Source organism: Petromyzon marinus, chromosome 66, assembly GCF_048934315.1.
Source record: "Petromyzon marinus isolate PM22_M1 ecotype Great Lakes invasive population chromosome 66, UKy_Petmar_22M1.pri1.0, whole genome shotgun sequence".
In the NCBI taxonomy this organism is placed as follows: domain Eukaryota; kingdom Metazoa; phylum Chordata; class Hyperoartia; order Petromyzontiformes; family Petromyzontidae; genus Petromyzon; species Petromyzon marinus.
The window spans coordinates 804,242-827,279 of record NC_133732.1 but is presented as its reverse complement, the minus strand read 5'-3'; the positions used below and the strand labels follow the sequence as shown (position 1 = coordinate 827,279).

Sequence of the window (23,038 nt, the reverse complement as noted above, 5' to 3'; positions counted from 1 at the left end):
GCCACTCGCCTGCTCACTCAGCCACTCACCTGCATTGTCACCCACTCGCCTGCTCACTCAGCCACTCACCTGCATTGTCACCCACTCGCCTGCTCGCTCGGCCATTCGCCTGCTCGCTCGGCCATTCGCCTGCTCACTCAGCCATTCACCTGCATCGTCACCCACTCGCCTGCTCGCTCGGCCACTCGCCTGCTCACTCAGCCACTCGCCCATTGACACGCAATCACCAGTGCACCCTCACCTGCTCATTCACCCAGTAACTCACTCGCTCAACCATAAACACACAGATAACCCATATAGCCTACTAAACACACATCGACACAGTCACACTCCCTCACCCATTCACCCTCACTCACCCACTCACTAAACCAATTCACCCACTCGCTCACCAATTCACCCACTCACAAATTCACCCACCCACCTATCCATTCACCCACCCACTTATCCACCAACCCACCCACCCAACCCCACACCCACCCATTCACGCACTCCCCCACCCATTCACTGACCCACCCACACACCTTGCCCACCCATTCACCCCCCCATCCTGCCCACCCACCCACCCACTCACCCACCCACCCACCCACTCACCCACTCACCCACTCACCCACTCACTCACTCACCCACCCACTCACCCACCCACCCACTCACCCACCCACCCACCCACTCACTCACCCACCCACCCACCCACCCACTCACCCACCCACCCACCCACTCACCCACCCACCCATTCACCCACCCACCCATTCACCGACCCATTCACCCACCCAATCATTCACCCACCCACTCACCCACTCACTCGCCCACCCACTCACCCATTCACCCACCCACTCACCCATTCACCCACCCACTCACCCACCCACTCACCCACCCACTCACTCACCCACCCATTCACCCACCCACTCACCCATCCACTAACCCGACCACTCTCCCACCCACTCGCCCACTCACTAACTCGCCAAGCCACTCACCCAATCACCCACTCACCAAGCCACTCGCCAAGCCACTCGCCAAGCCACTCGCCAAGCCACTCACCCACTGACGATGGAACCCCAAACTCTGACCCCCCCCATGAACCCTGACCCCCGACCCCTGCCCGCTCGCCGTGCGTCTCTTGGCGCTGAATGGGGGGGTGGCCTACCCCCCTACAGCGAAAGAGGGGGCCCCCCCGCGGGAGGAGTGGGGGCCCCCCCAGCGGGAGGAGTGGGGGGCCCCCCCGCGGGAGGAGTGGATCGCCCCCCCGCGGGAGGAGTGGATCGCCCCCCCTTGGGAGGAGTGGGGGGCCCCCCCTTGGGAGGAGTGGGGGCCCCCCCCTTGGGAGGAGTGGGGGCCCCCCCCTTGGGAGGAGTGGGGGGCCCCCCCGCGGGAGGAGTGGGGGCCCCCCCCGCGGGAGGAGTGGGGGCCCCCCCCGCGGGAGGAGTGGGGGGCCCCCCCGCGGGAGGAGTGGGGGGCCCCCCCGCGGGAGGAATGGGGGGCCCCCCCGCGGGAGGAGTGGGGGGCCCCCCCGCGGTAGGAGTGGGGGGCCCCCCCGCGGGAGGAATGGGGGGCCCTGCCGCTCCCCACGCGGTGGTGAGAACTCAGCCGAGACAAGCGGAGGAATGGGGGCCAGGAGGAGGGGTCACAGCCCCCCATTGTGCACAAGTGAGTGGGGGGGGGGGTGAGTGAGCGGTGAGTGGGGGGGCCTGAGTGAGTAAGTGGGGGCGTGTGGTGAGTAGCGGCGTGGGGGCGTGAGTGTGTGGGTGGGTGAGAGTGTGAGTGGGTGGGTGGGTGAGTGGGTGGGTGAGTGGGTGAGTGGGTGGGTGAGTGGGTGAGTGGGTGGGTGAGTGGGTGGGTGAGAGTGTGAGTGAGTGGGTGAGTGGGTGGGTGACTGGTTGAGTGACTGGTTGAGTGACTGGTTGAGTGACTGGTTGAGTGACTGGTTGAGTGACTGGTTGAGTGAGTGGGTGGGTGAGTGGGTGGGTGAGTGGGTGGGTGAGTGTGTGGGTGAGTGAGTGTGTGAGTGACTGGGTGAGTGAGTGTGTGAGTGATTGTGTGAGTGACTGGGTGACTGGGTGTGTGAGTGAGTGTGTGAGCCCAGCAAAAACAACCCCCTACCTCCTCGGTGGTGCCGGACGGTAACGCTGTAGTGAGCAATGCTATGGGGGGGAAGGACAATTTCAATTGGCTTTTCCCCTCATTACGTTCATAGCAACCATAGCAGCCAAATGGGGCTCTGGATGTTTGCTGGCCAAACCCCACTCTTGCAGAGCCAGGAGATTGAACCCTCGGGGTTCTTCCAGAAATGGCAAAAATCCACTGCGATCTCTGTGGCAATGAGGGGGTCCGGTGGACCGGCTCTCGCTCCAGCAACCATGAGGTGTGGACAGTCCCCCACTCAGGGCAGGTAACTGATTAACAACAGTGAGTGGGTCTTTTTCTGAACAAACGATGAAGGGTGCGTGGAAGCGTGGCGGGGAGGTGTGAGAAGCTGCAAGACCCAAGTGACTGTGGGCTGGCCTCCCTATCAATGGGAGGTGAGGAACGGGGGTGGAGAGTTGCTTATGCCCCCACCCGATGGTGGAGGGATGCAGGCAAGGCCGATGAGTCAGATGCCTTCTATGACCTGTCACAGGTGCTCGCTAAAGTGGCCCCTTTGGGATAGAGTCAGCTTGTTGGGTGACTTCAATGCCCGAGTAGGTCATGACGCTGGTATGTGGGCCGAGGTGATTGGAAGGCATGGGCCAGATCAGCTCAATAATAATGGTAGGAGGCTGCTAGACTTCTGTGCAGCCCATAAACCTGTAATTACCAACAGGCTGTTCTGGCATCGGCGTATCCATACAACAACATGGATGCACAACGTGTCCAAGCAAGAACATCTTCTGGACTATATAGTGACGGAACAGCGGATGTGCGCCCATGTCCTTGATGCCAGGACCTACCGTGGAGCTGATCTACCCACTGACCATCGGCTTGTCTGTAAGATGCACCTGTCATTCTTCCACTCCGGTAGTGGGTGTCTATCTAGGACCCCATTCAAACCCACAGTGGCCTGGTCTCCGCTAGCTGATGAAAGTTGCAAGCGAGAATTGCATCCTCGCATTAAGCTGGGGCGGGCATTGTTCCCATATCGTCCTGATGCGAAGGGGAAATTGGTGATGTTTAGGACTGTGGCCCATGCAGCTGCAATGGTTTGCTTTGGGTACATTGTCCAAATCTTCCCAGAGACCCTGGCTGATAGAGGTCTTCCAGCTGGCTAAGAAAAAGCGACCGGTGCACTCCCCCACCGTCTACAGCATCCCACGTTGGAGAATGAGGAGGCTTACTTCAGCTTGAGGTTTGGAGAGCCAAGCAACGCTGCAAGGATGAGTGGTGGTTGCAGGTTGCTGAGGAGATGGAGTCTGCCTCAGTAGCTTGCTATAAAAAAATCACTCTTTAATTCCATTAAAAAAATACTTCCGGCACTACACCTCTCACCATTCTTATGGGAAAGAAAAGTGATCCGATCTCCGACCCCCAGGAACAAGTTTACAGATTTGCTGATCATTTCTGTGAGGTGTTGGGGGAGGGGAAAACCCTCGGCCAGGGAACATCATGGGGCAAAGTGGGGATGACCCTGCTGAGGCTGCAGTGCCTCATATTGGATGAAGTGGTGAACTGCTGAGGGTGGTGTTTCTATGCAGACTGCCCTATATTACATAATTGTAAGTCTGGACCACAGGATGGTTTCTGCAGGTTTGGAAGGATGCTCTGATGGTCCCCCCTCTTTAAGAATGGGGATTGCACAGGCTGTAACAAGTACTGGGGCATATTCCTCCTCAGTGTGCTGGGTTCTGGCAAGGATTATTCAACATCGCCTTGCAAGGCACGCTGAGGAGAGGCTTGCGGAGCCTCAATGTGGCTTCAGGTCAGGGCGGTCCTGCACAGATGCCATGTTTTCTCTCCGTCTGCTACAGCAGAGGTGTAAGCAATTTCAACAGGACCTACATCTCTGCTTTATTGACCTGTAAATGCCTAATTACTGTAAATGCCTAATTACTTTATAAGACCCTGACTCTGCTCACAATCATTAAGGACCTTGATGATAGTGGGTGGGCCCGAATAAAGCTACGTGGCTAGGAGTCGGAGCCATTCCCTGTTCACATTGAGGTGTGACAGGGATGTCATCTGGCATCTACATTAATTAACATGTTTTATGACCACGTACTTCGAGAAGTGTCCTATGGCTGTACCGGAATAATTTCCATCTGGTACAGATACAATAGGAGGCTGAGTGATGCTCGGGTGCGGTGGAGGGATGGCTGTCTTCGTCAACCATATTACATATGCTGATGATCTGGTGATTGCTGCTCACTATGAGGAATTGGAGGCTCCTCAGAGGTGGGACCTTACGATCAGCCCCTCCAACACCAATCGCCTGCCTGGGTATTGTGTCATCAAACACGCCACCCCCTCTACCCCCCATTGGTGGGATAGTTGTGGAGAGGTTTCCATACTTGGGCAATTTGCTTATGACCAGTTCCGGTTTGACAGCAGAGATCTTTTTTTCCCGAATGACTCGAGCGGCATTATCTTTTCATTGGTGGCAGAACCATGTGTGGAAGCTACCTGGTCCGTTGCTCCACATGCAGCCTCGGGTCTTCTCAGCCACGGCCATGCCCTCCCCTTCTCTATGCCTGCGAAACATGGACTCTCCTAATGGAACTTCATTGTCAGTTAAACACATTCAAGTTGGCCTGCCTACAATCCATCCCGGGTTTAACCAGGCTAGATTGTGTGAGTCTCTCACAAATCCTCAAGATCTGGACACAGTCCCGTTTTGTGAGCTCCTCCAGCAGCCAGGGCTGCATTGGCTGGGTCATATAGCCTGTATGTCCAGCCACCGCATGCCCCCAAACAGCGTTTGTTCAGCCTGATTGAGGGAGCTAAATGGGTGCGGCACGGGCTATAGATGAGATGGAATGTGCAGGGAGAGGATATGGAGCTGAGTGGACTTTCCAATAACTGGGACCAGCGGTGTTGAGATCGGCCTTTGTGGAGGAGGCTCGTGAAGGACGCTCCTGGGTAGTTGGAGGCAGATGCCCTCCAGCAACAACAGAGGGCGGAGGAGCAACGCTCACAACAACAAGCAGAGTACCGGGCGGCTAAAACATAGCAAGTTGTCATAGTAGGAGGCACAGATGGTGCATCGGTCAGTGAACCCATGGCACCTGGGTCTGTCCTGTGACGTCACTGCCGCTTAGTCGCAAATGGCGGCTGTTGTTGAGGGCGTAAGGGGGTGTGTGGCTTATGGTGGTGTTAATGGATGAGTCCCGGTGTAAGTGGTTGAGTGATGCATGGGTGAAGGGTGTGTGTGAGTGGTTGGGTATTGACGGCATCTCCTCTATCTCCATCTCCCTGTGGGCAGGGCCCCAATGCCGTCACGTTGATGTCCATGCCAGTCTGGTCAAGTGGTCTCTTCTCCTGCTACCAGGATCTCTACTCCTGTGAGCCTCCACGCACTCCCTTCAGCAGTGAATCGACCACAGCTTTCACTGTGCGTGTGGTTCCTGTGCTTCAGGATAGGGGCTCTCTCCATCGAGCAGCGGTGGCGAGGTGTTATCTCCCTCGCCTGTTATGCAGGAGGTCGTGGGTTTGATCCAGACACTGATACCTGTACATGTATAAAAAACATACATTTATATTAATTGGCTGCTGCTATAAATTCCCACATGATTAGCCACTATGTTGGCCTATCGTTTGTGGCCAGGTCGCTTCATAAGAAAAACTGTTTTTTGTTTTAGTTTCGTCTCTGAGTCTCTGTGTAGTGGTTCTGGCTTTCTGTGTGAGTGTGTGTCTCCGCGTGGCGAGTCTATGGGTCTCTGCGTGGTGAGTTTAGAGTATTTGGTTGATAGAAATTTTCCACGTGATAAGCCCACTGTTGAGTGACCATATGGGGCCCAGGTTGTTTCGAAAAGGAGATAATATCTCGGTGCGTTTTACCTGGTGATGTGAAATAGTTTAGTTTTAAATATTTAGGACTGTTCTCCTTCTTTGGTTCTTTCGGTAAAGTCACGTAGAATGAGAATAAAATAATAAATTGATAATAATTGATTTACCGAAAGAACCAAAGAAGATGAATCCTTGCAGTCACGAAAGCTTTAAATCGATATTTCTGACTGACCACGGCTCTTGATAGGTGTGTGTGTGTGTCCTATGCTTGAGGAGGCACTACATCCAGCTCTCGTGGTGTGTGCCTTGTCGTCCCTGCGCGCAGGCCTGCTGGGCTGCCTCTGCCCCTGCGCGCTGATCGGCGGGCTGGCGAGTGACATGGGGGAGAGCTCCATGCTGGGGTGTCCGTGCTGGATGCAGGCCGCGGCCAACGCGATGCGGGCGTCCATCCGCGAGAGATACCGCATCAGCGTAGGCGACGTGGCGCGAGCACACACGGCCAGAGTCGGGTCGACAGCCCACGGGACAGGGGTCGGCTACCAAAACAACTAGAATTCGTCATCATTTTAAGAGCCGCAATACGACGTGGTGAATATGTCTTAACCGGTAGTCCTTCATGAGTAAAGTCGCGATATAGTGCTTTTACTGAGCCACAGGTTGCCAACCTCTGCCCATGGTGCACTGCGACTTCCACGATGAACTGAATTTGTTGCATAGTCAGGCGCCGGCAAGCAAAAGAATAAGACAAATCTTTTAAAAAATGTTTTCGAATTTCAAGAGCCACACTGCAGTCTTTAAAGAGCCACCGTATGCCTAGGGGCACCCCCAGTGGCAGCTGTCCCTGTGCATGAGTCTGTGTGGTTCTATAGCCTAGGGGCACCCCCAGTGGCAGCTGTCCCTGTGCATGAGTCTGTGTGGGTCTATAGCCTAGGGGCACCCCCAGTGGCAGCTGTCCCTGTGCATGAGTCTGTGTGGGTCTATAACCTAGGGGCACCCCCAGTGGCAGCTGTCCCTGTGCATGAGCCTGCTGCCCGTAGCGGTGATGATTGTCAGAATATCTATTTATACCATGAAAGGAATCCGATGTTGATTTGAAGCTTTCGTGACTGCAGGAATCCATACTCTTTGGTTCTTTCGGTAAAGTCACGTAGGTAGAAAAATAATACATCACGACGTTTCGGGCACAACACTTATGTGTTGTGCCCAAAACGTCGTGATGTATTTGACGCAGAGAGAGACATACACACAGACACACAGAGAGAAACACACAGAGGCACACACACACAGAGACACACAGAGAGAAACGCACACACAGAGACACACAGAGAGAAACACACACACAGAGACACACACGGTTAGAGAGACACACACGGTTAGAGAGACACACACGGTTAGAGACACACACAGTTAGAGAGACACACACGGTTAGAGAGACACACACGGTTAGAGAGACACACACGGTTAGAGAGACACACACGGTTAGAGAGACACACACGGTTAGAGAGACACACACGGTTAGAGAGACACACACAGTTAGAGAGAGACACACACGGTTAGAGAGACACACGGTTAGAGAGAGACACACGGTTAGAGAGACACACACGGTTAGAGAGACACACACGGTTAGAGAGACACACACAGTTAGAGAGACACACACGGTTAGAGAGACACACACGGTTGGAGAGACACACACGGTTGGAGAGACACACACGGTTGGAGAGACACACACGGTTAGAGAGACACACACGGTTAGAGAGACACACACGGTTAGAGACACACACAGTTAGTGAGACACACACACGGTTAGAGAGACACACACGGTTGGAGAGACACACACGGTTAGAGAGACACACACGGTTAGAGAGACACACACGGTTAGAGAGACACACACACAGTTAGAGAGACACACACACAGTTAGAGAGACACACACACAGTTAGAGAGACACGCACAGTTAGAGAGACACACACAGTTAGAGAGACACACACACAGTTAGAGAGACACACACACAGTTAGAGAGACACACAGAGAGACACACAGTTAGAGAGACACAATTAGAGTATCTCTCTGTGTGTGTGTGTGTCTCTCTGTGTGTATGTCTCTCTCTGTGTGTGTGTGTATGTCTCTCTCTGTGTGTGTATGTCTGTGTGTGTGTGTGTGTGTCTCTCTGTGTGTGTGTATGTCTCTCTGTGTGTGTGTGTGTATGTCTCTCTGTGTGTGTGTGTATGTCTCTCTGTGTGTGTGTGTGTATGTCTCTCTGTGTGTGTGTGTATGTCTCTCTCTCTGTGTGTGTGTATGTCTCTCTCTCTCTCTCTGTGTCTCTCTCTCTCTGTGTGTGTGTGTCTCTCTCTGTGTGTGTGTGTCTCTCTGTGTGTGTGTCTCTCTCTGTGTGTGTGTCTCTCTGTGTGTGTCTCTCTCTGTGTGTGTGTATCTCTCTCTCTGTGTGTGTGTCTCTCTCTCTCTATGTGTGTGTGTGTCTCTCTCTCTATGTGTGTGTGTGTCTCTCTCTCTATGTGTGTGTGTGTCTCTCTCTGTGTGTATGTGTCTCTCTCTGGGTGTGTGTGTGTCTCTCCCTGGGTGTGTGTGTGTGTCTCTCTCTGGGTGTGTGTGTGTGTGTCTCTCTCTGGGTGTGTGTGTGTCTCTCTCTGGGTGTGTGTGTTGTCTCTCTTTCTATGTGTCTCTCTCTCTCTCTCTGGGTGTCTCTCTGGGTGTGTGTCACTGTATGTGTGTCCCTCTCTGTTTCTCAGTTGTATGTCTCTCTGTGTGTGTCTGTCTGTGTGTGTCTCTCTGTGTGTGTCTCTCTGTTTCTCATGTGTGTGTCTCTGTGTGTGTGTGTCTCTGTGTGTGTCTCTCTGTGTGTGTGTCTCGCGCTCTCTGTGTATGTCTCTCTCTCTGTGTGTCTCTCTGTGTGGGTGTCTCTCTCTCTCTGTGTGGGGGTGTTCTCTCTGTGTCTGTCTCTCTCTCTGTGTCTCTCTCTGTGTCTCTCTCTGTGTCTCTCTGTGTGTCTCTCTCTGTGTCTCTCTCTGTGTCTCTCTCTCTGTCTCTTTCTCTCTGTGTCTCTCTGTGTGTTTCTCTATGGGAAGAAGAAGTCACCGCCTGTGAGTGGCTGGCTGAGGTGCCATCTGTTGAGGAAGCGCTAAAGGCGATCCATCCAGAGTCTGAGACGAGGAAAGGCACCGGACAGAGACGATCTCCCAAGCGAAATGCTGAGGGAGGGTGGCGTTTGTGCACATGCTGCCCTATATGACATCATAACAACAGTCTGGATCACTGGACGGGTTCCGCAGGATTGGAAGGATGCCCTGGTGGTCCCCCTCTTTAAGAAGGGGGACCACACAGACTGTAACAACTACAGGGGCATCTCACTCCTCAGTGTGAGGTGGGGAAAGGTCCTGGCAAGGATTATTCAGCATCGCCTTGCCAGGCACGCTGAGGAGAGGCTTGCGGAGCCCCAATGCGGTTTCTGGAAGGGGCGGTCCTGCACAGATGCCATATTTTCTGTCCGTCTGCTACAGCAGAGGTTTAGGGAATTCCAACAAGACCTACATCTCTGCTTTATTGACCTGGTCAAGGCCTATGCTGCCATCAGTAGGCCTGGGCTCTGGGTTGTTCTTAGTGCTTTCGGAGTCCCTGACCATCTGCTCACGATGGTGAGCGGGCCCGGGTAAAACTACGTGGCCGGGAGTCGGAGCCGTTCCCTGTTCACCTTGGGGAGCGATATGGATGTCCTCTGGCTCCCACATTATTTAACATCTATTTTCGACCACTTAGTTCATGAAGCCTTCAATAGCTGTACCAGAGGAATTCCCATCTGGTACAGATACAATGGGAGGAGCCATCCCTTGACCCGGGTGCGGTCAAGGGATGCCTCCCTATTGGTCAACCACGTTATGTATGCCGATGATTTGGTAATTGCTGCTCACTCAGAGGAGGAGTTGGAGTTGCTGCTGCTGAGACTGGAGTGTGTCACTAAGAGGTGGGGCCTTGCCATCAGCACCACCAAAACTAAGCACCTGCCTGGGTATTTTGTACCATCGGACACTCCACCCCCACAACTCCGAATCGGCGATGGGGCAGTTGTGTAGAGAGTGGAGAGTTTCCCATACCTGGGCAGTGTGCTCATGACCGGCTCCAGTTTAACAGCAGAGGTCTCGCTCAGAATCAGTCGAGCGGCAATATCTTTTCATCGCAAGCGTAACGCTGTGTGGAAGCTACCTGGTCTGTCGCTCAGCACGAAGCTTCAAGTCTTCTCGGCCATGGTCATTCCCTCCATTCTCTATGCTTGCGAAACGTGGACCCCCCCTAATAGAGCATCTTCGCCGATTGGAAACATTTAGGCTGGCCTGCCTACGAGCTAACAAATGCTTGAAAGATCTGCGCAAAGTCGTATCGGTGAGCTCCTCCGGCAAGGAAAGGCTGCATTGGCTGAGTTATGTAGCCCGCATGCCCAGTCACCGCATGCCTAAACAGCTTTTGTTCGGCTGGATAGAGGAGGCTAAATGGGCGCGACAGGGGCTAGAGAAGAGATGGAGTGATGTGGTACAGGAGGACGTGGAGCTGAGTGGACTTGCCGATGACTGGTACCAGCGGTGTCTAGATCGGCCTCTGTGGAGGAGGCTCGTGAAGGATGCTACTGGGCAGTTGGAGGCAGTCGCCCTCCAACAACAACGGAGGGTGGAGGAGCGACGCTCACAACAACGAGCACAGTAGGGGGCACAGGTGGTGCATCAGCCAGTCATCTCAGTCGACCCGTGACACCTGGGTCTGCCCCGTGACCTCCTGCCAGCGGGCATTCGACTCTTCACCTGGCCTCAAGGTGCACATGGCCTGGCACAAGCATCGTGGTGACGTCATCGCTGCTTAGTGGCAAATGGCGGTTGTTATTGTCTCTCTATGTGTGTGTCTCTCTCTGTGTTTCTCAGTTCTATGTCTCTCTGTGTAGGTCTCTCTCTGTCTCTCTCTGTGTGTATGCGTCTCTCTCTCTCTGTCTGTGTCTCTGTGTTTCTCTCTCTACGTGTATGTCTCTGTGTGTGGGTTGTCTCTCTGTGTCTCTCTCTGTGTTTCTCATTTCTATGTCTCTCTGTGTGTCTCTCTGTCTCTCTCTCTGTGAGTATGCGTCTCTCTCCGAGCTTACAATCACATACAATTCCATCTCTAGCCTCGCCCACTTACCCTTGGGTTACACCCAGCTAAAATCTATATGACTCTCGCTAGATTTTTCCTGCCTCAGCAGTTTTTTCCTGCTGTGTCTGTTTCACCTGATGACGATTACTTGTGTTGCAATCCAAACGGCGTGATCTATTATTTTTTCTACCTACGTGATGACTTTACCGAAAGAACCAAAGAGTATGGATTCCTGCAGTCACGAGCGCTTCTAATCAAGATCCAAATATACAAGCATCGTCATGGGTCGGGATCGAACCCACGACCTCCAGTGTACGAGGCGAGGGAGTTAACATCACGCCACCGTGGCGTGCAAAGTAACAGGGGTCCACGACAAAGATCCCCCGCCCGTATAGCCTTCAACACACTGATGGGGCAAGTGCTGTTAACAAGTCGCAGCAGCATCAGGGCCTACGAAGTCCGGCACGGCACACGAGGGTGGGTGACCAGCATCCCCCATGCCCGGACGCAGTTGTCTCTCCAGGGGCGATGTTTATTTGAGGCTGAGTTGGCTGAGTTGACTTGGGGAAGGACCAGTACCGGTTCATATAATCGTCACTGGCGTGAGCTGTGAGCGGGACTCGAACTCGGGTCGCCGGAATCGTAGCGCAGCGTAGCGCTAACCACAACATCACTGCTCCCCACTACACACACACACGGGGCATTCACACGACTCGGATCTGATTGCAGTGTGTCCATCTCTCTCTCTGTGTGCTAATCCCTCTCACTCTGTGTGTCCATCTCTCTCTGTGTGTCCATCTCTCCCTCTCTCTGTGTGTGTCCATCCCTCACTCTGTGTGTGTCCATCTCTCTGTGTTTGTGTCCATCCCTCCCTCTCTCTGTGTCCATCTCTCCCTCTCTGTTTGTGTCATCCCTCACTCTCTCTCTGTGTCCATCCCTCACTCTGTGTGTGTGTCCATCCCTCTTTCTCTTTGTGTCCATCCTTCTCTCTCTCTCTCTCTGTGTGTGTCCATCCCTCACTCTCTCTGTATGTGTCCATCCCTCACTCTCTCTGTGTGTGTCCATCTCTCACTCTGTGTGTGTCCATCCCTCACTCTCTGTGTCCATCCCTCACTCTCTCTCTCTGTGTGTGTCCATCCCTCACTCTCACTCTGTGTGTGTCCATCCCTCACTCTCTGTGTCCATCCCTCACTCTGTGTGTGTCCATCCCTCACTCTGTGTGTGTCCATCCCTCACTCTGTGTGTGTCCATCCCTCACTCTGTGTGTGTCCATCCCTCACTCTGTGTGTGTCCATCTCTCACTCTCTCTCTCTGTGTCCATCCCTCACTCTCTGTGTCCATCCCTCACTCTCTCTCTGTGTGTGTCCACCTCTCACTCTGTGTGTGTCCATCCCTCACTCTGTGTGTGTCCATCCCTCTCTCTGTGTGTGTCCATCCCTCACTCTGTGTGTGTGTCCATCCCTCACTCTGTGTGTGTCCATCCCTCACTCTGTGTGTGTCCATCCCTCACTCTGTGTGTGTCCATCCCTCACTCTGTGTGTGTGTCCATCCCTCACTCTGTGTGTGTCCATCACTCTCGCTGTGTGTCCATCGCTCTCTCTTTCTCTCTGTGTCCATCCCTCACTCTCTCTCTCTCTGTGTCAATCCATCCTTCTCTTTTGTTACGATCAAAGGGAACAAGAAGGTGCTCGGTGTAGTCGGCACTTTGCTCCGTTCATCATTTAGTTTTTTTGTTTTTTAATGCTTTGCTTTATGTAACCCCCCGCCCCCCTTTTAAATGAAAGACCCAACAACAAAATATTCTTTTTTTCTACTCTCCTTACCCCTTCCCTCTCTCTCTACCCCCCTCTCTGCCCCTCCTCTCTCTCTACCCCCCTCTCTGCCCCTCCTCTCTCTCTACCCCCCTCTCTGCCCCCCTTTCTCTCTTCCTACTCCATTTCGCTCTCTTTCGCTCTCTTTTTTATAACTACGACAAGTGCTGCACCTGCACGCAGCCCTGTGTCCATCCCTCACTCTCTCTGTGTGTTAATCCCTCACTCTCTGTGTCCATCCCTCACTCTCTCTCTGTGTCCATCCCTCACTCTGTGTGTCCATCCCTCACTCTGTGTGTGTCCATCCCTCACTCTGTGTGTGTGTCCATCCCTCACTCTGTGTGTGTCCATCCCTCACTCTGTGTGTGTCCATCCCTCACTCTGTGTGTGTCCATCCCTCACTCTGTGTGTGTCCATCCCTCACTCTGTGTGTGTCCATCCCTCACTCTCTCTCTGTGTGTGTCCATCCCTCACTCTGTGTGTGTCCATCCCTCACTCTGTGTGTGTGTGTCCATTCCTCACTCTCTCTGTGTGTGTCCATCCCTCACTCTGTGTGTGTGTCCATTCCTCACTCTCTCTGTGTGTGTCCATCCCTCACTCTGTGTGTGTGTCCATTCCTCACTCTCTCTCTGTGTGTGTCCATCCCTCACTCTCTCTCTGTGTGTCCATCCCTCACTCTGTGTGTGTGTCCATCCCTCACTCTCTCTCTGTGTGTCCATCCCTCACTCTGTGTGTGTCCATCCCTCACTCTGTGTGTGTCCATCCCTCACTCTCTCTCTGTGTGTGTCCATCCCTCACTCTGTGTGTGTGTCCATCCCTCACTCTGTGTGTGTCCATCCCTCACTCTGTGTGTGTGTCCATCCCTCACTCTGTGTGTGTGTCCATCCCTCACTCTGTGTGTGTCCATCCCTCACTCTGTGTGTGTCCATCCCTCACTCTGTGTGTGTCCATCCCTCACTCTCTCTCTGTGTGTGTCCATCCCTCACTCTCTCTCTGTGTGTGTCCATCCCTCACTCTCTCTCTGTGTGTGTCCATCCCTCACTCTGTGTGTGTCCATCCCTCACTCTGTGTGTGTGTCCATTCCTCACTCTCTCTGTGTGTGTCCATCCCTCACTCTGTGTGTGTGTCCATCCCTCACTCTGTGTGTGTCCATCCCTCACTCTGTGTGTGTCCATTCCTCACTCTCTCTGTGTGTGTCCATCCCTCACTCTGTGTGTGTGTCCATCCCTCACTCTGTGTGTGTCCATCCCTCACTTTCTCTCTGTGTGTGTCCATCCCTCACTCTCTCTCTGTGTGTGTCCATCCCTCACTCTGTGTCCATTCCTCACTCTCTGTGTGTGTGTTCATCCCTCTTTCTCTCTGTGTCCATCCCTCTCTCTGTGTGTGTCCATCACTCTCGCTGTGTGTCCATCCCTCTCTCTGTGTGTCCATCCCTCACTCTCTCTCTGTGTCAATCCCTCCTTCTCTTTTGTACGATCAAAGGGAACAAGAAGGTGCTCGATGTAGTCGGCACTTTGCTCCGTTCATCATTTAGTTTTTTTGTTTTTTAATGCTTTGCTTTATGTAAACCCCCTCCCCCCTTTTAAATGAAAGACCCAACAACAAAATATTCTTTTTTTCTGCTCTCCTTACCCCTTCCCTCTCTCTCTACCCCCCTCTCTGCCCCCCCTTTCTCTCTTCCTACTCCATTTCGCTCTCTCTCGCTCACTCTCTCTCGCTCACTCTCTCGCTCTCTCTTTTTTTATCACTACGACAAGTGCTGCACCTGCACGCAGCCCTGTGTCCATCCCTCACTCTCTCTCTCTTTGTTAATCCCTCACTCTCTCTCTGTGTGTTAATCCCTCTCACTCTGTGTCCATCCCTCACTCTCTCTCTCTCTTTGTTAATCCCTCACTCTCTCTCTGTGTGTTAATCCCTCTCACTCTGTGTCCATCCCTCACTCTCTCTCTGTGTGTGTCCATCCCTCACTCTCTCTGTGTGTTAATCCCTCTCACTCTCTCTCTCTCTCTTTCTGTGTTAATCCCTCTCACTCTGTGTCCATCCCTCACTCTCTCTCTCTGTGTCCATCCCTCACTCTCTCTGTGTGTTAATCCCTCTCACTCTGTGTCCATCCCTCACTCTCTCTGTGTTAATCCCTCTCACTCTGTGTCCATCCCTCACTCTCTCTCTCTCTGTGTCCATCCCTCACTCTCTCTGTGTGTTAATCCCTCTCACTCTCTCTGTGTCCATCCCTCACTCTCTCTGTGTGTTAATCCCTCTCACTCTCTCTCTGTGTTAATCCCTCTCACTCTGTGTCCATCCCTCACTCTCTCTCTCTGTGTGTCCATCCCTCACTCTCTCTGTGTGTTAATCCCTCTCACTCTCTCTCTCTCTGTGTTAATCCCTCTTACTCTGTGTCCATCCCTCACTCTCTCTCTCTCTGTGTTAATCCCTCTTACTCTGTGTCCATCCCTCACTCTCTCTGTGTTAATCCCTCTTACTCTGTGTCCATCCCTCACTCTCTCTCTCTGTGTTAATCCCTCTTACTCTGTGTCCATCCCTCACTCTCTCTCTCTGTGTCCATCCCTCACTCTCTGTGTGTTAATCACTCTCTCTCTGTCCATCCCTCACTCTCTCTCTCTGTGTCAATCCCTCTTGTGGGGGCTACCGTCCCCCGCCATCACCGAATTGTCGGGGCCGTTGCTCCCCGACTCCCCCGTTCCATTCATATCGCTACCCCCCCCGGTTGTTCTGTGGGGTTCGGGTTAGCGACCGCCACCTCCTCATCCCCCGGGGGCCCCTGACGTCGTTGCCGACCGCGTAGGCATGGCTCAGTTGGCGTGGTGGTACGCTTGACGCTTGCGGCGCGCTACGCCGTTCAGTGGCGGCGTGGGGCGGGGAGCGCGCTCGCAAAGTAAAAACTCCGTCCCGCGCTTAAACAAACAGGCGCGGCGCCGCGTGATTCCCTCGCACCCACGCTCCACGCGCTCCGGCAGTAACGCGCACACACACGACGCCACCACCTGCCCAGCCCCGCACGCCAATCACACGCGAGGTGGTGAGGTGGTGAGGGGGTCGGGAGGCCAGAGGCGTCTGCCGCGCGCGTGCCGCTGATTGGAGAGGGTCGCTTGGCTCCGATTTTCAAAGGGGCCGTTTAAACAGCCGCGCGAATACGCTCGCGCCAGGCGCTTGGCTCGCTAGCTCGCCGTCAGGCAGTCGCGCAGGCGCGCGACCGCCACACAGCCACGCCGGCACGCGAGCGCTAAGCGCTGCTGTAAACTATCGCACAGGCACGCGAGCGCTGGACGCCACCGAAATTAGCCACGTGTGTGCACACGCAGAACAAGACTGCAAACAATCGTACAGGTACGCGAACAGCAAGCACGCTCTACCCTCCTCTTCACGCTCCCAAGGACCACACGACACGGTGCATTCCCCGGCTAGTTATTTTTTATTTACCGCGAGTGACCCGTTAAGCTACGCGTAATTGTGTGGGTCAGCGGGTGCCAGACTATTCCCCCTGGGATCCTAGACTGAATTTACTCTGCCTGTCGCTCCGCTCCCCCACTCTCGATTAAATCGCTCAGAACTCGCTTCCCTCTCACTCGCGCTTACTTCCACTCTGCTGCGCTGAACGCTGTAGAGGGACGAGGCTGTGGGTCGTCTCCGTAGAGGGCTGAGCCTGGCTGCGCTGGGGCTCGTCACACGGACGTCTCGAACGGCTGACTCTCCTGCTCCGTGGACCGCGATGATTTGAAGTAGAAGTCTCTCTCGCTATGCTAAGCCCCCCCCCCCTCTTTTATCCACCTGATCGCAAAGGCTTTTCTGTGGTGCTTTCGTTCCTCCACCCGTGCCCTTTGTCCGATCGGCTGGCCGAGTTATTTTCGTCTCTTTCACATTCGGATCTGTAATTTTAGCTATAACAAAAGCGTTCCGCTGTTCCCACACCCCGGGCTGCCCTGTCCATTCAGATGTCGGAATGCTCCTGTCTCATTGTTAATGGGGGTCCCTTATTCTACCTATGAGAAAGGCGTATCGCTGTTCCCACGCCCATGCCGTGCCGTGTGTGCGTGATCTCATCCGCGGTGGCTCTACGCCCCCCGCCGTGACCACGTAATTTCAATATCAGGTCACGGCGCTGTGGTGCGCGTCAGCTACGGGGGGAGATCGCCCAATTTCCCGGCCGCAGGAAACCATGAAGCTTGATCCCATTAGGGGCTTCTGGATAAAAACCCGTCGGCCAGGTGACCTTCCCTCCCGGCTCTACGTGGGGTGTGTGTGTGTGTGTGTGGGGTGTGTGGGGTGTGTGGGGTGTGTGTGGGGTGTGTGTGCGTGGGGTGTGTGTGCGTGGGGTGTGTGTGCGTGGGGTGTGTGTGCGTGGGGTGTGTGTGCGTGGGGTGTGTGTGCGTGGGGTGTGTGTGCGTGGGGTGTGTGTGCGTGGGGTGTGTGTGTGTGGGGTGTGTGTGTGCGTGGGGTGTGTGTGTGTGTGGGGTGTGTGTGTGCGTGGGGTGTGTGTGTGCGTGGGGTGTGTGTGTGCGTGGGGTGTGTGTGTGCGTGGGGTGTGTGTGTGTGTGGGGTGTGTGTGTGTGTGGGGTGTGTGTGTGTGTGGGGTGTGTGTGTGTGTGGGGTGTGTGTGTGTGGGGTGTGTGTGTGTGGGGTGTGTGTGGGGTGTGTGTGGGGTGTGTGTGTGTGGGGTGTGTGTGTGTGTGGGGTGTGTGTGTGTGTGTGTGGGGTGTGTGTGTGTGGGGTGTGTGTGTGTGGGGTGTGTGTGTGTGGGGTGTGTGTGTGTGGGGTGTGTGTGTGTGGGGTGTGTGTGTGTGGGGTGTGTGTGTGTGGGGTGTGTGTGTGTGGGGTGTGTGTGTGTGGGGTGTGTGTGTGTGGGGTGTGTGTGTGTGGGGTGTGTGTGTGTGGGGTGTGTGTGTGTGGGGTGTGTGTGTGTGGGGTGTGTGTGTGTGGGGTGTGTGTGTGTGGGGTGTGTGTGTGTGGGGTGTGTGTGTGTGGGGTGTGTGTGTGTGGGGTGTGTGTGTGTGGGGTGTGTGTGTGTGGGGTGTGTGTGTGTGGGGTGTGTGTGTGTGGGGTGTGTGTGCGTTCGTGCGGGGGGGGGGGGTGTCAGCGAGGGCGCGCCGCGTCGGCGTTGTCACCCCCCGGTGGCGGTGTCACGGCGGTGGGCACGGCCCCTGACGGAGCTGCTCCGTCGCGGCGGCACCACTCTGCGTCAATCTCTCTCTCTGTGTCAAGTCAATCCCTCTCACTCGCTGTGTCAAGTCAATCCCTCTCCCTCTCTGTGCAAATCTCTCTCACTCGCTGTGTCAAGTCAATCCCTCTCACTCTCTCTGTCCATCCCTCTCACTCTCTCTCTCTCTGTGTCAATCCCTCTCACTCGCTGTGTGTGTCCATCCTTCTGTCTATCTGGCCATCTGTCCATGTGCGTGTCCACACACACACACACAACTTGGAACACATTGCATCTGCCAGTAACCCTTAGCGATCTTCAAATGTGTCCAATCTCTCCATCCGCGTGACTATCCGTGCATGTGCCCATCCATCCGTGTGACCATCTGTCCGTGCTTGTCTGTGTCCGTCCGCGTGTGGTGCTTGCAGGGCTCCCTGTGTAACGATCTCCTCACCCTCCACTGCTGCTTGCCGTGCGCCACGTGCCAGATGCACCGCGAGGTGTCCGTGCGGGGCTGGCACCGGGGACGCAACAGCATGGACGGCCTCCTGCGCTCCGCTGGATTCAACCCCTACGCCGAGCCCGGCATGGGCATCAATACCAGGGCCATGGCCTGAGGCTGGAGGGCCATGCCCCTGAGAGGCCGGTAGCCACGCCCCCCCCCCACCCCAGAGGTTGGTGGCCACGCCCCTTCTCTGCCAAGACTGGCGTAGCCATTCCCCTTCCCAGTTGCCACTCCCCATCGCGGTCACCACGCCCCCTAGCGGTGACCACGCCCCTCAGTGGCCACTCCCCTTGAGTGGCCGCTCTCCCTCACGGTGGCCACTCCCCCTCACGGTGGCCACTCCCCAACACGGTGGCCGCTCTCCTCAGTCGCAACTCTCCTCGGTGACCAATCCCGCCAAACGCGGCCACTCCCCCTCAACGCGGCCACTCCCCCTCAACGCGGCCACTCCCCCTCAACGCGGTCACTCCCACCCACAGTGGCCACTCCCACCCACAGTGGCCACTCCCTCTCAATGCGGCCACTCCCCCTCAACGCGGCCACTCCCCCTCAACGCGGTCACTCCCACCCACAGTGGCCACTCCCACCCACAGTGGCCACTCCCCCTCAATGCGGCCACTCCCACCCACAGTGGCCACTCCCCCTCAATGCGGCCACTGCCCCTCACAGTGACCACTGCCTCACTCCAGGTCCCGCCCTGTCTCATTCTGATGTCTGCTGGCAGACACTGGCAGAACATAGACAGCTCCCTCGCTCGCCTGCTCGCTCCCACAGCCAGCTTTGTCTCTCCCGGTCTTGATCAACTCTACATGCCCTTCGTAGGTGCTTGCTACTCACTTAACAGCATGTGCCCGAAGAGTACGTGAAGGCTACACGGGGGATGTTTGTATTTTGCGTGGTTTGTGAACGTGGGAAATAAAACTTGAGAACTCTAGACCGGTTTCCACATTCAGTGCCTCGCCATCAGCAGGGTCAGGCTTTGCTTCAACCATTGGTTCGGCACAAAACACTGAACTGGTTGCCACATTCGGCAGGGTGAGGTCGTACAGATGCCACTCGCCACAGCAGTCTGAGGGTTATACGGGGGACCTTAATCTCGGTGTATCTGTACGGAGCGGTGTCGCAGCGGTTAGCACGTCACGCTGCAGGACGCGAGTTTGATTCCTGCTCAAAGTCAACGCCATCACCAAAAACCAGTGACGGTGATTTTCTGAACTGGCCCGGGGCCTCCCCTAGGTCGACTCGGCCTCAAATAAATACCTGGTGTGGTGTGTAAATTATCGCCACTAGGAAGACAAAGGCGGCCGGGCGTGGTGGTCGCCAGCCAACCCCTCGTGTGCTGTGCTGGCCTTCATTGGTGCTCGCTAACAGCACTTGTCCCAACAGTATGCTGAGGCTATACGGGGGATCTTTGTCTTTGTGTGGGGCAAGGTGGGGATGGCCTTCGCTGGGGCTGCAGTACCTCAAATATTGTAAGAAGTAATCTGAGCTGCCATCTGTTGAAGTATGGAAGGCGATCCAGAGTCTGAGACCTGGAAAAGTGCTGGGCAGAGACGATCTCCCAAGTGCAACTGCTGAGGAAGGTTGGAATTTGTTTGCAGACTGCCCTCCAGGACATCATTAGAACCGTTTGGACCACTGGACAGGTTCGGCAGAATTGAATGATGCCCTGGTGGTCCTGTTTAAGAAGGAGGACCGCACAGATTGTACCAACTATGGAGGCATTGCCCTCCTTGGAGTACCGGGAAAGGTCCTGGCAAGGATTATTCAACATTAATAAAGTATTAAAGCTTTCGTGACTGCATAAAATTACTCATTGTTTTTTTCGGTAACTTTACCGGTAACTTTACCGAAAAAACCAATGAGTATTATTCAACATTGTCTTGCCAGGCACGCTGGGGAGAGGTTTGCGGAGTCCCAATGTGGTTGCAGGCAGACGGCGGTCCTGCACAGATGCCATATTCTCCTGCACAGACGTCATATTCTGTCTGCCACAGCAACAACTGCAACAACGCCAGCAACAACAGTAGAATAACAGCAGAAAATGATTCCAGCACTCTGCAATATTCGCCGCCAGAAATTCGCCCCCAAGCTGCAGTGGTCAAGGTGCAACATGCGGCACCGGAGTTGCCCCTTCACTTCCACATCTTCAAGCCTCCTCTCGTGCCTGAAATGCCCGTGTGGGTGCTACGTGAGAAGCCCATCCTGTGTGGGACAAGGAATGGAGATGCGTGGATGTGCCAAACAAGGACCTCATCAGCGGTCCGTCTGTCTAGATGCCTGGCTTCGACTCCCCAAGGCGCCAGTGGGTTCAGTTGAACCACTTCCGTTGTGACCAGGGGGTGCGTGTTGCTTCCGAGCATCGATGGCGCATCGTACTACTGCGTGAAAGCTCGCTGTGTGAACGAGGTTGAGCAGGAGACCATGGTGCACCATCGTCTCTGGCTGTGAAGTCCTTCAGGACGTGCCGGGCAGACTGGTGGCCCTGCACGTGCTGGAGGAAGAGATTGCCAAGTGGCTGTGTGGCTTTGTGGGCTGACGTCCACTCACAATAACATTCACAAGCATATTTAGTTTTTTTTTGTTTTTCTTGCGTATCTGGCGCTCTTGCTGCATGACAGTCACGCGTAAAAGTCTTCACGAATTAAAAACAGCAGCAGCAGCAGGAACAACACCTTTCGATGCTGCTACTTCTGCTGCTGGCTGCCCGCTTGCAGGACTCTGGCTGAGCGAGCCGAGCGGCCCTGGTCAAGCGATGCCTCCCCTCTTTTGATTACGATCAGAGGAAACAAGAAGATGCTCGGTGTGGTCGGCACTTTGCTTCGTCCATCATTTCGTTTTTTTTTTGTGCCTCCCCTCTTCCCTGGAGAACGGGGAACCATGCCGGGAACTTCTCTTGGCTTGGCTCGATGAACCAATTCTATCACGGGCTCGTCCCAGCATCCAACGTGCAGAAAGGAGTGCTAATCGGTCGACTTTCCAGTTCAAACTACTCGAGATCCGCACCCACTGCGCTAAAATCTGCCGTGGAAATGCTGATCCCTTACCCGACCACTTGTTGCAATGCCTCGTGCATGGTTGTTCTGCAGATCTGCTCCCTTCTTCTGCCCTACAATCCACACGATCACGGAAGAGCACTATACTCCTGCTGATGTCGGGTATCCAGCTCAACTCTGGACCGCAGCTCCTGAACTTTGGATTGATCAACGCAAGCTCCATAGTCAACAATGCGGCGCTGATCCACGATCTGATCAACGATTGTGGACTCGTTACTGAAACCTGGGTATATGAGGACTCACCGAACGCAATTGGGCATGGAGGCTGCGCCGAACGAATACGCGATGGTACATCAGCGTCGTCGTGAGAAGCCTGGCACCGAGATCACACTGCGTCACCACGGAGGACATCTGCGTGAAAGTTCTGAGCAACTCCTTAGCAATCACGTCATTCAAGCTGCTGCTTGTGAAAGTAATGAATGGCATAGAGGGCTTAGGGGCCGTCCATAAATGACGTCACACGATTTTTGACACCCTCCCCCCTTCGTCACACGGCGTCACAAAAAGTCAGACCCTCCCTCAAATATGACGTCACAAAGCTCTGCCCCCCACCCCCCCCCCCCAAATTAAAACATGCTTCAAATGGCTTTAAACTATTGTTGTCATTGTAATGCGTATTTAATGTGGCGCTGCACTCTGATGTTGTAGGAGAAAACATTTATGAAAGTCTATTAATTAAGTAGAACGTGTTGTCTATATTTATTTAAAGTTGCGCATTTTGATGTGACGTCACATTTATCAACCCCCCCCCATCGTCACACATCGTCACACATCGTCACACGTGTCTGACCCTCCCCCCCTAGGTGCGTGACGTCATTTATGGACGGCCCCTTACGATCGCTGTCATCCCTGGACTGCCGTCTTCACCGCTGTTGCAATTCGTTTATTAGCTTTCCTGCCTGCTAGACTGTGGCTCGCTCGGCTCTTGCTCCATCATCCGTGGTGATCTGAACTACCCGGACCGACTGGTCATTGCGGTGACCTTGCCCAGATTCTCGACAGTCACAATTTAAACCAGCATGTCAGTGTTGCAACGTCGCTCGGTAGATATTCTGGATCACAGCTCCACACCTGCTGATGCTGTAACTGTGACCGACATTATCGAAGACGTGGGTATTTCAAATCACGGTCTCGTGACGTGCAAAGTGGCATTAGCGATTCATTATTCGTTCACCCATCACAACGATATCATACAGAGCCTGGAATCGACTGGACCACGATTCTTTTCATCAGAATATCCAGTCATTATCGGCGTGTCTAAACCCTGACTCGACAGTTCTTGATGAACGTGTGCCCATCCTCGATTCCCTGTGTTAGATCCATCTGTGCATGATCCACTAACCCTTGTTGCTACTGCCTTCAGCGCCGGGCCAATCACCCACTCACTTTGTCACTCACTCACCCACTAATTTACTCACTCAACCAATAACACAGATACTCACTCACACACTTACTCATTAATTCACTCGCACACTCACCCA

At 54.4% G+C, this 23,038-nt stretch overlaps 1 protein-coding gene across 1 annotated transcript; it reads left to right on the top strand.

Moving 5' to 3' along the window:
• The first annotated feature begins 736 nt into the window (after window positions 1–736).
• On the top strand, window positions 737–19,435 carry LOC116956691 (uncharacterized). Its single transcript, XM_032978476.2, has 4 exons — window positions 737–1,641; window positions 5,387–5,465; window positions 6,236–6,381; window positions 18,425–19,435. The coding sequence occupies exons 1-4, from the start codon at window positions 1,045–1,047 to the stop codon at window positions 18,611–18,613; spliced, it is 1,011 nt and encodes a 336-aa protein (XP_032834367.2). The 5' UTR covers window positions 737–1,044; the 3' UTR covers window positions 18,614–19,435.
• Window positions 19,436–23,038: the final 3,603 nt, after the last annotated feature.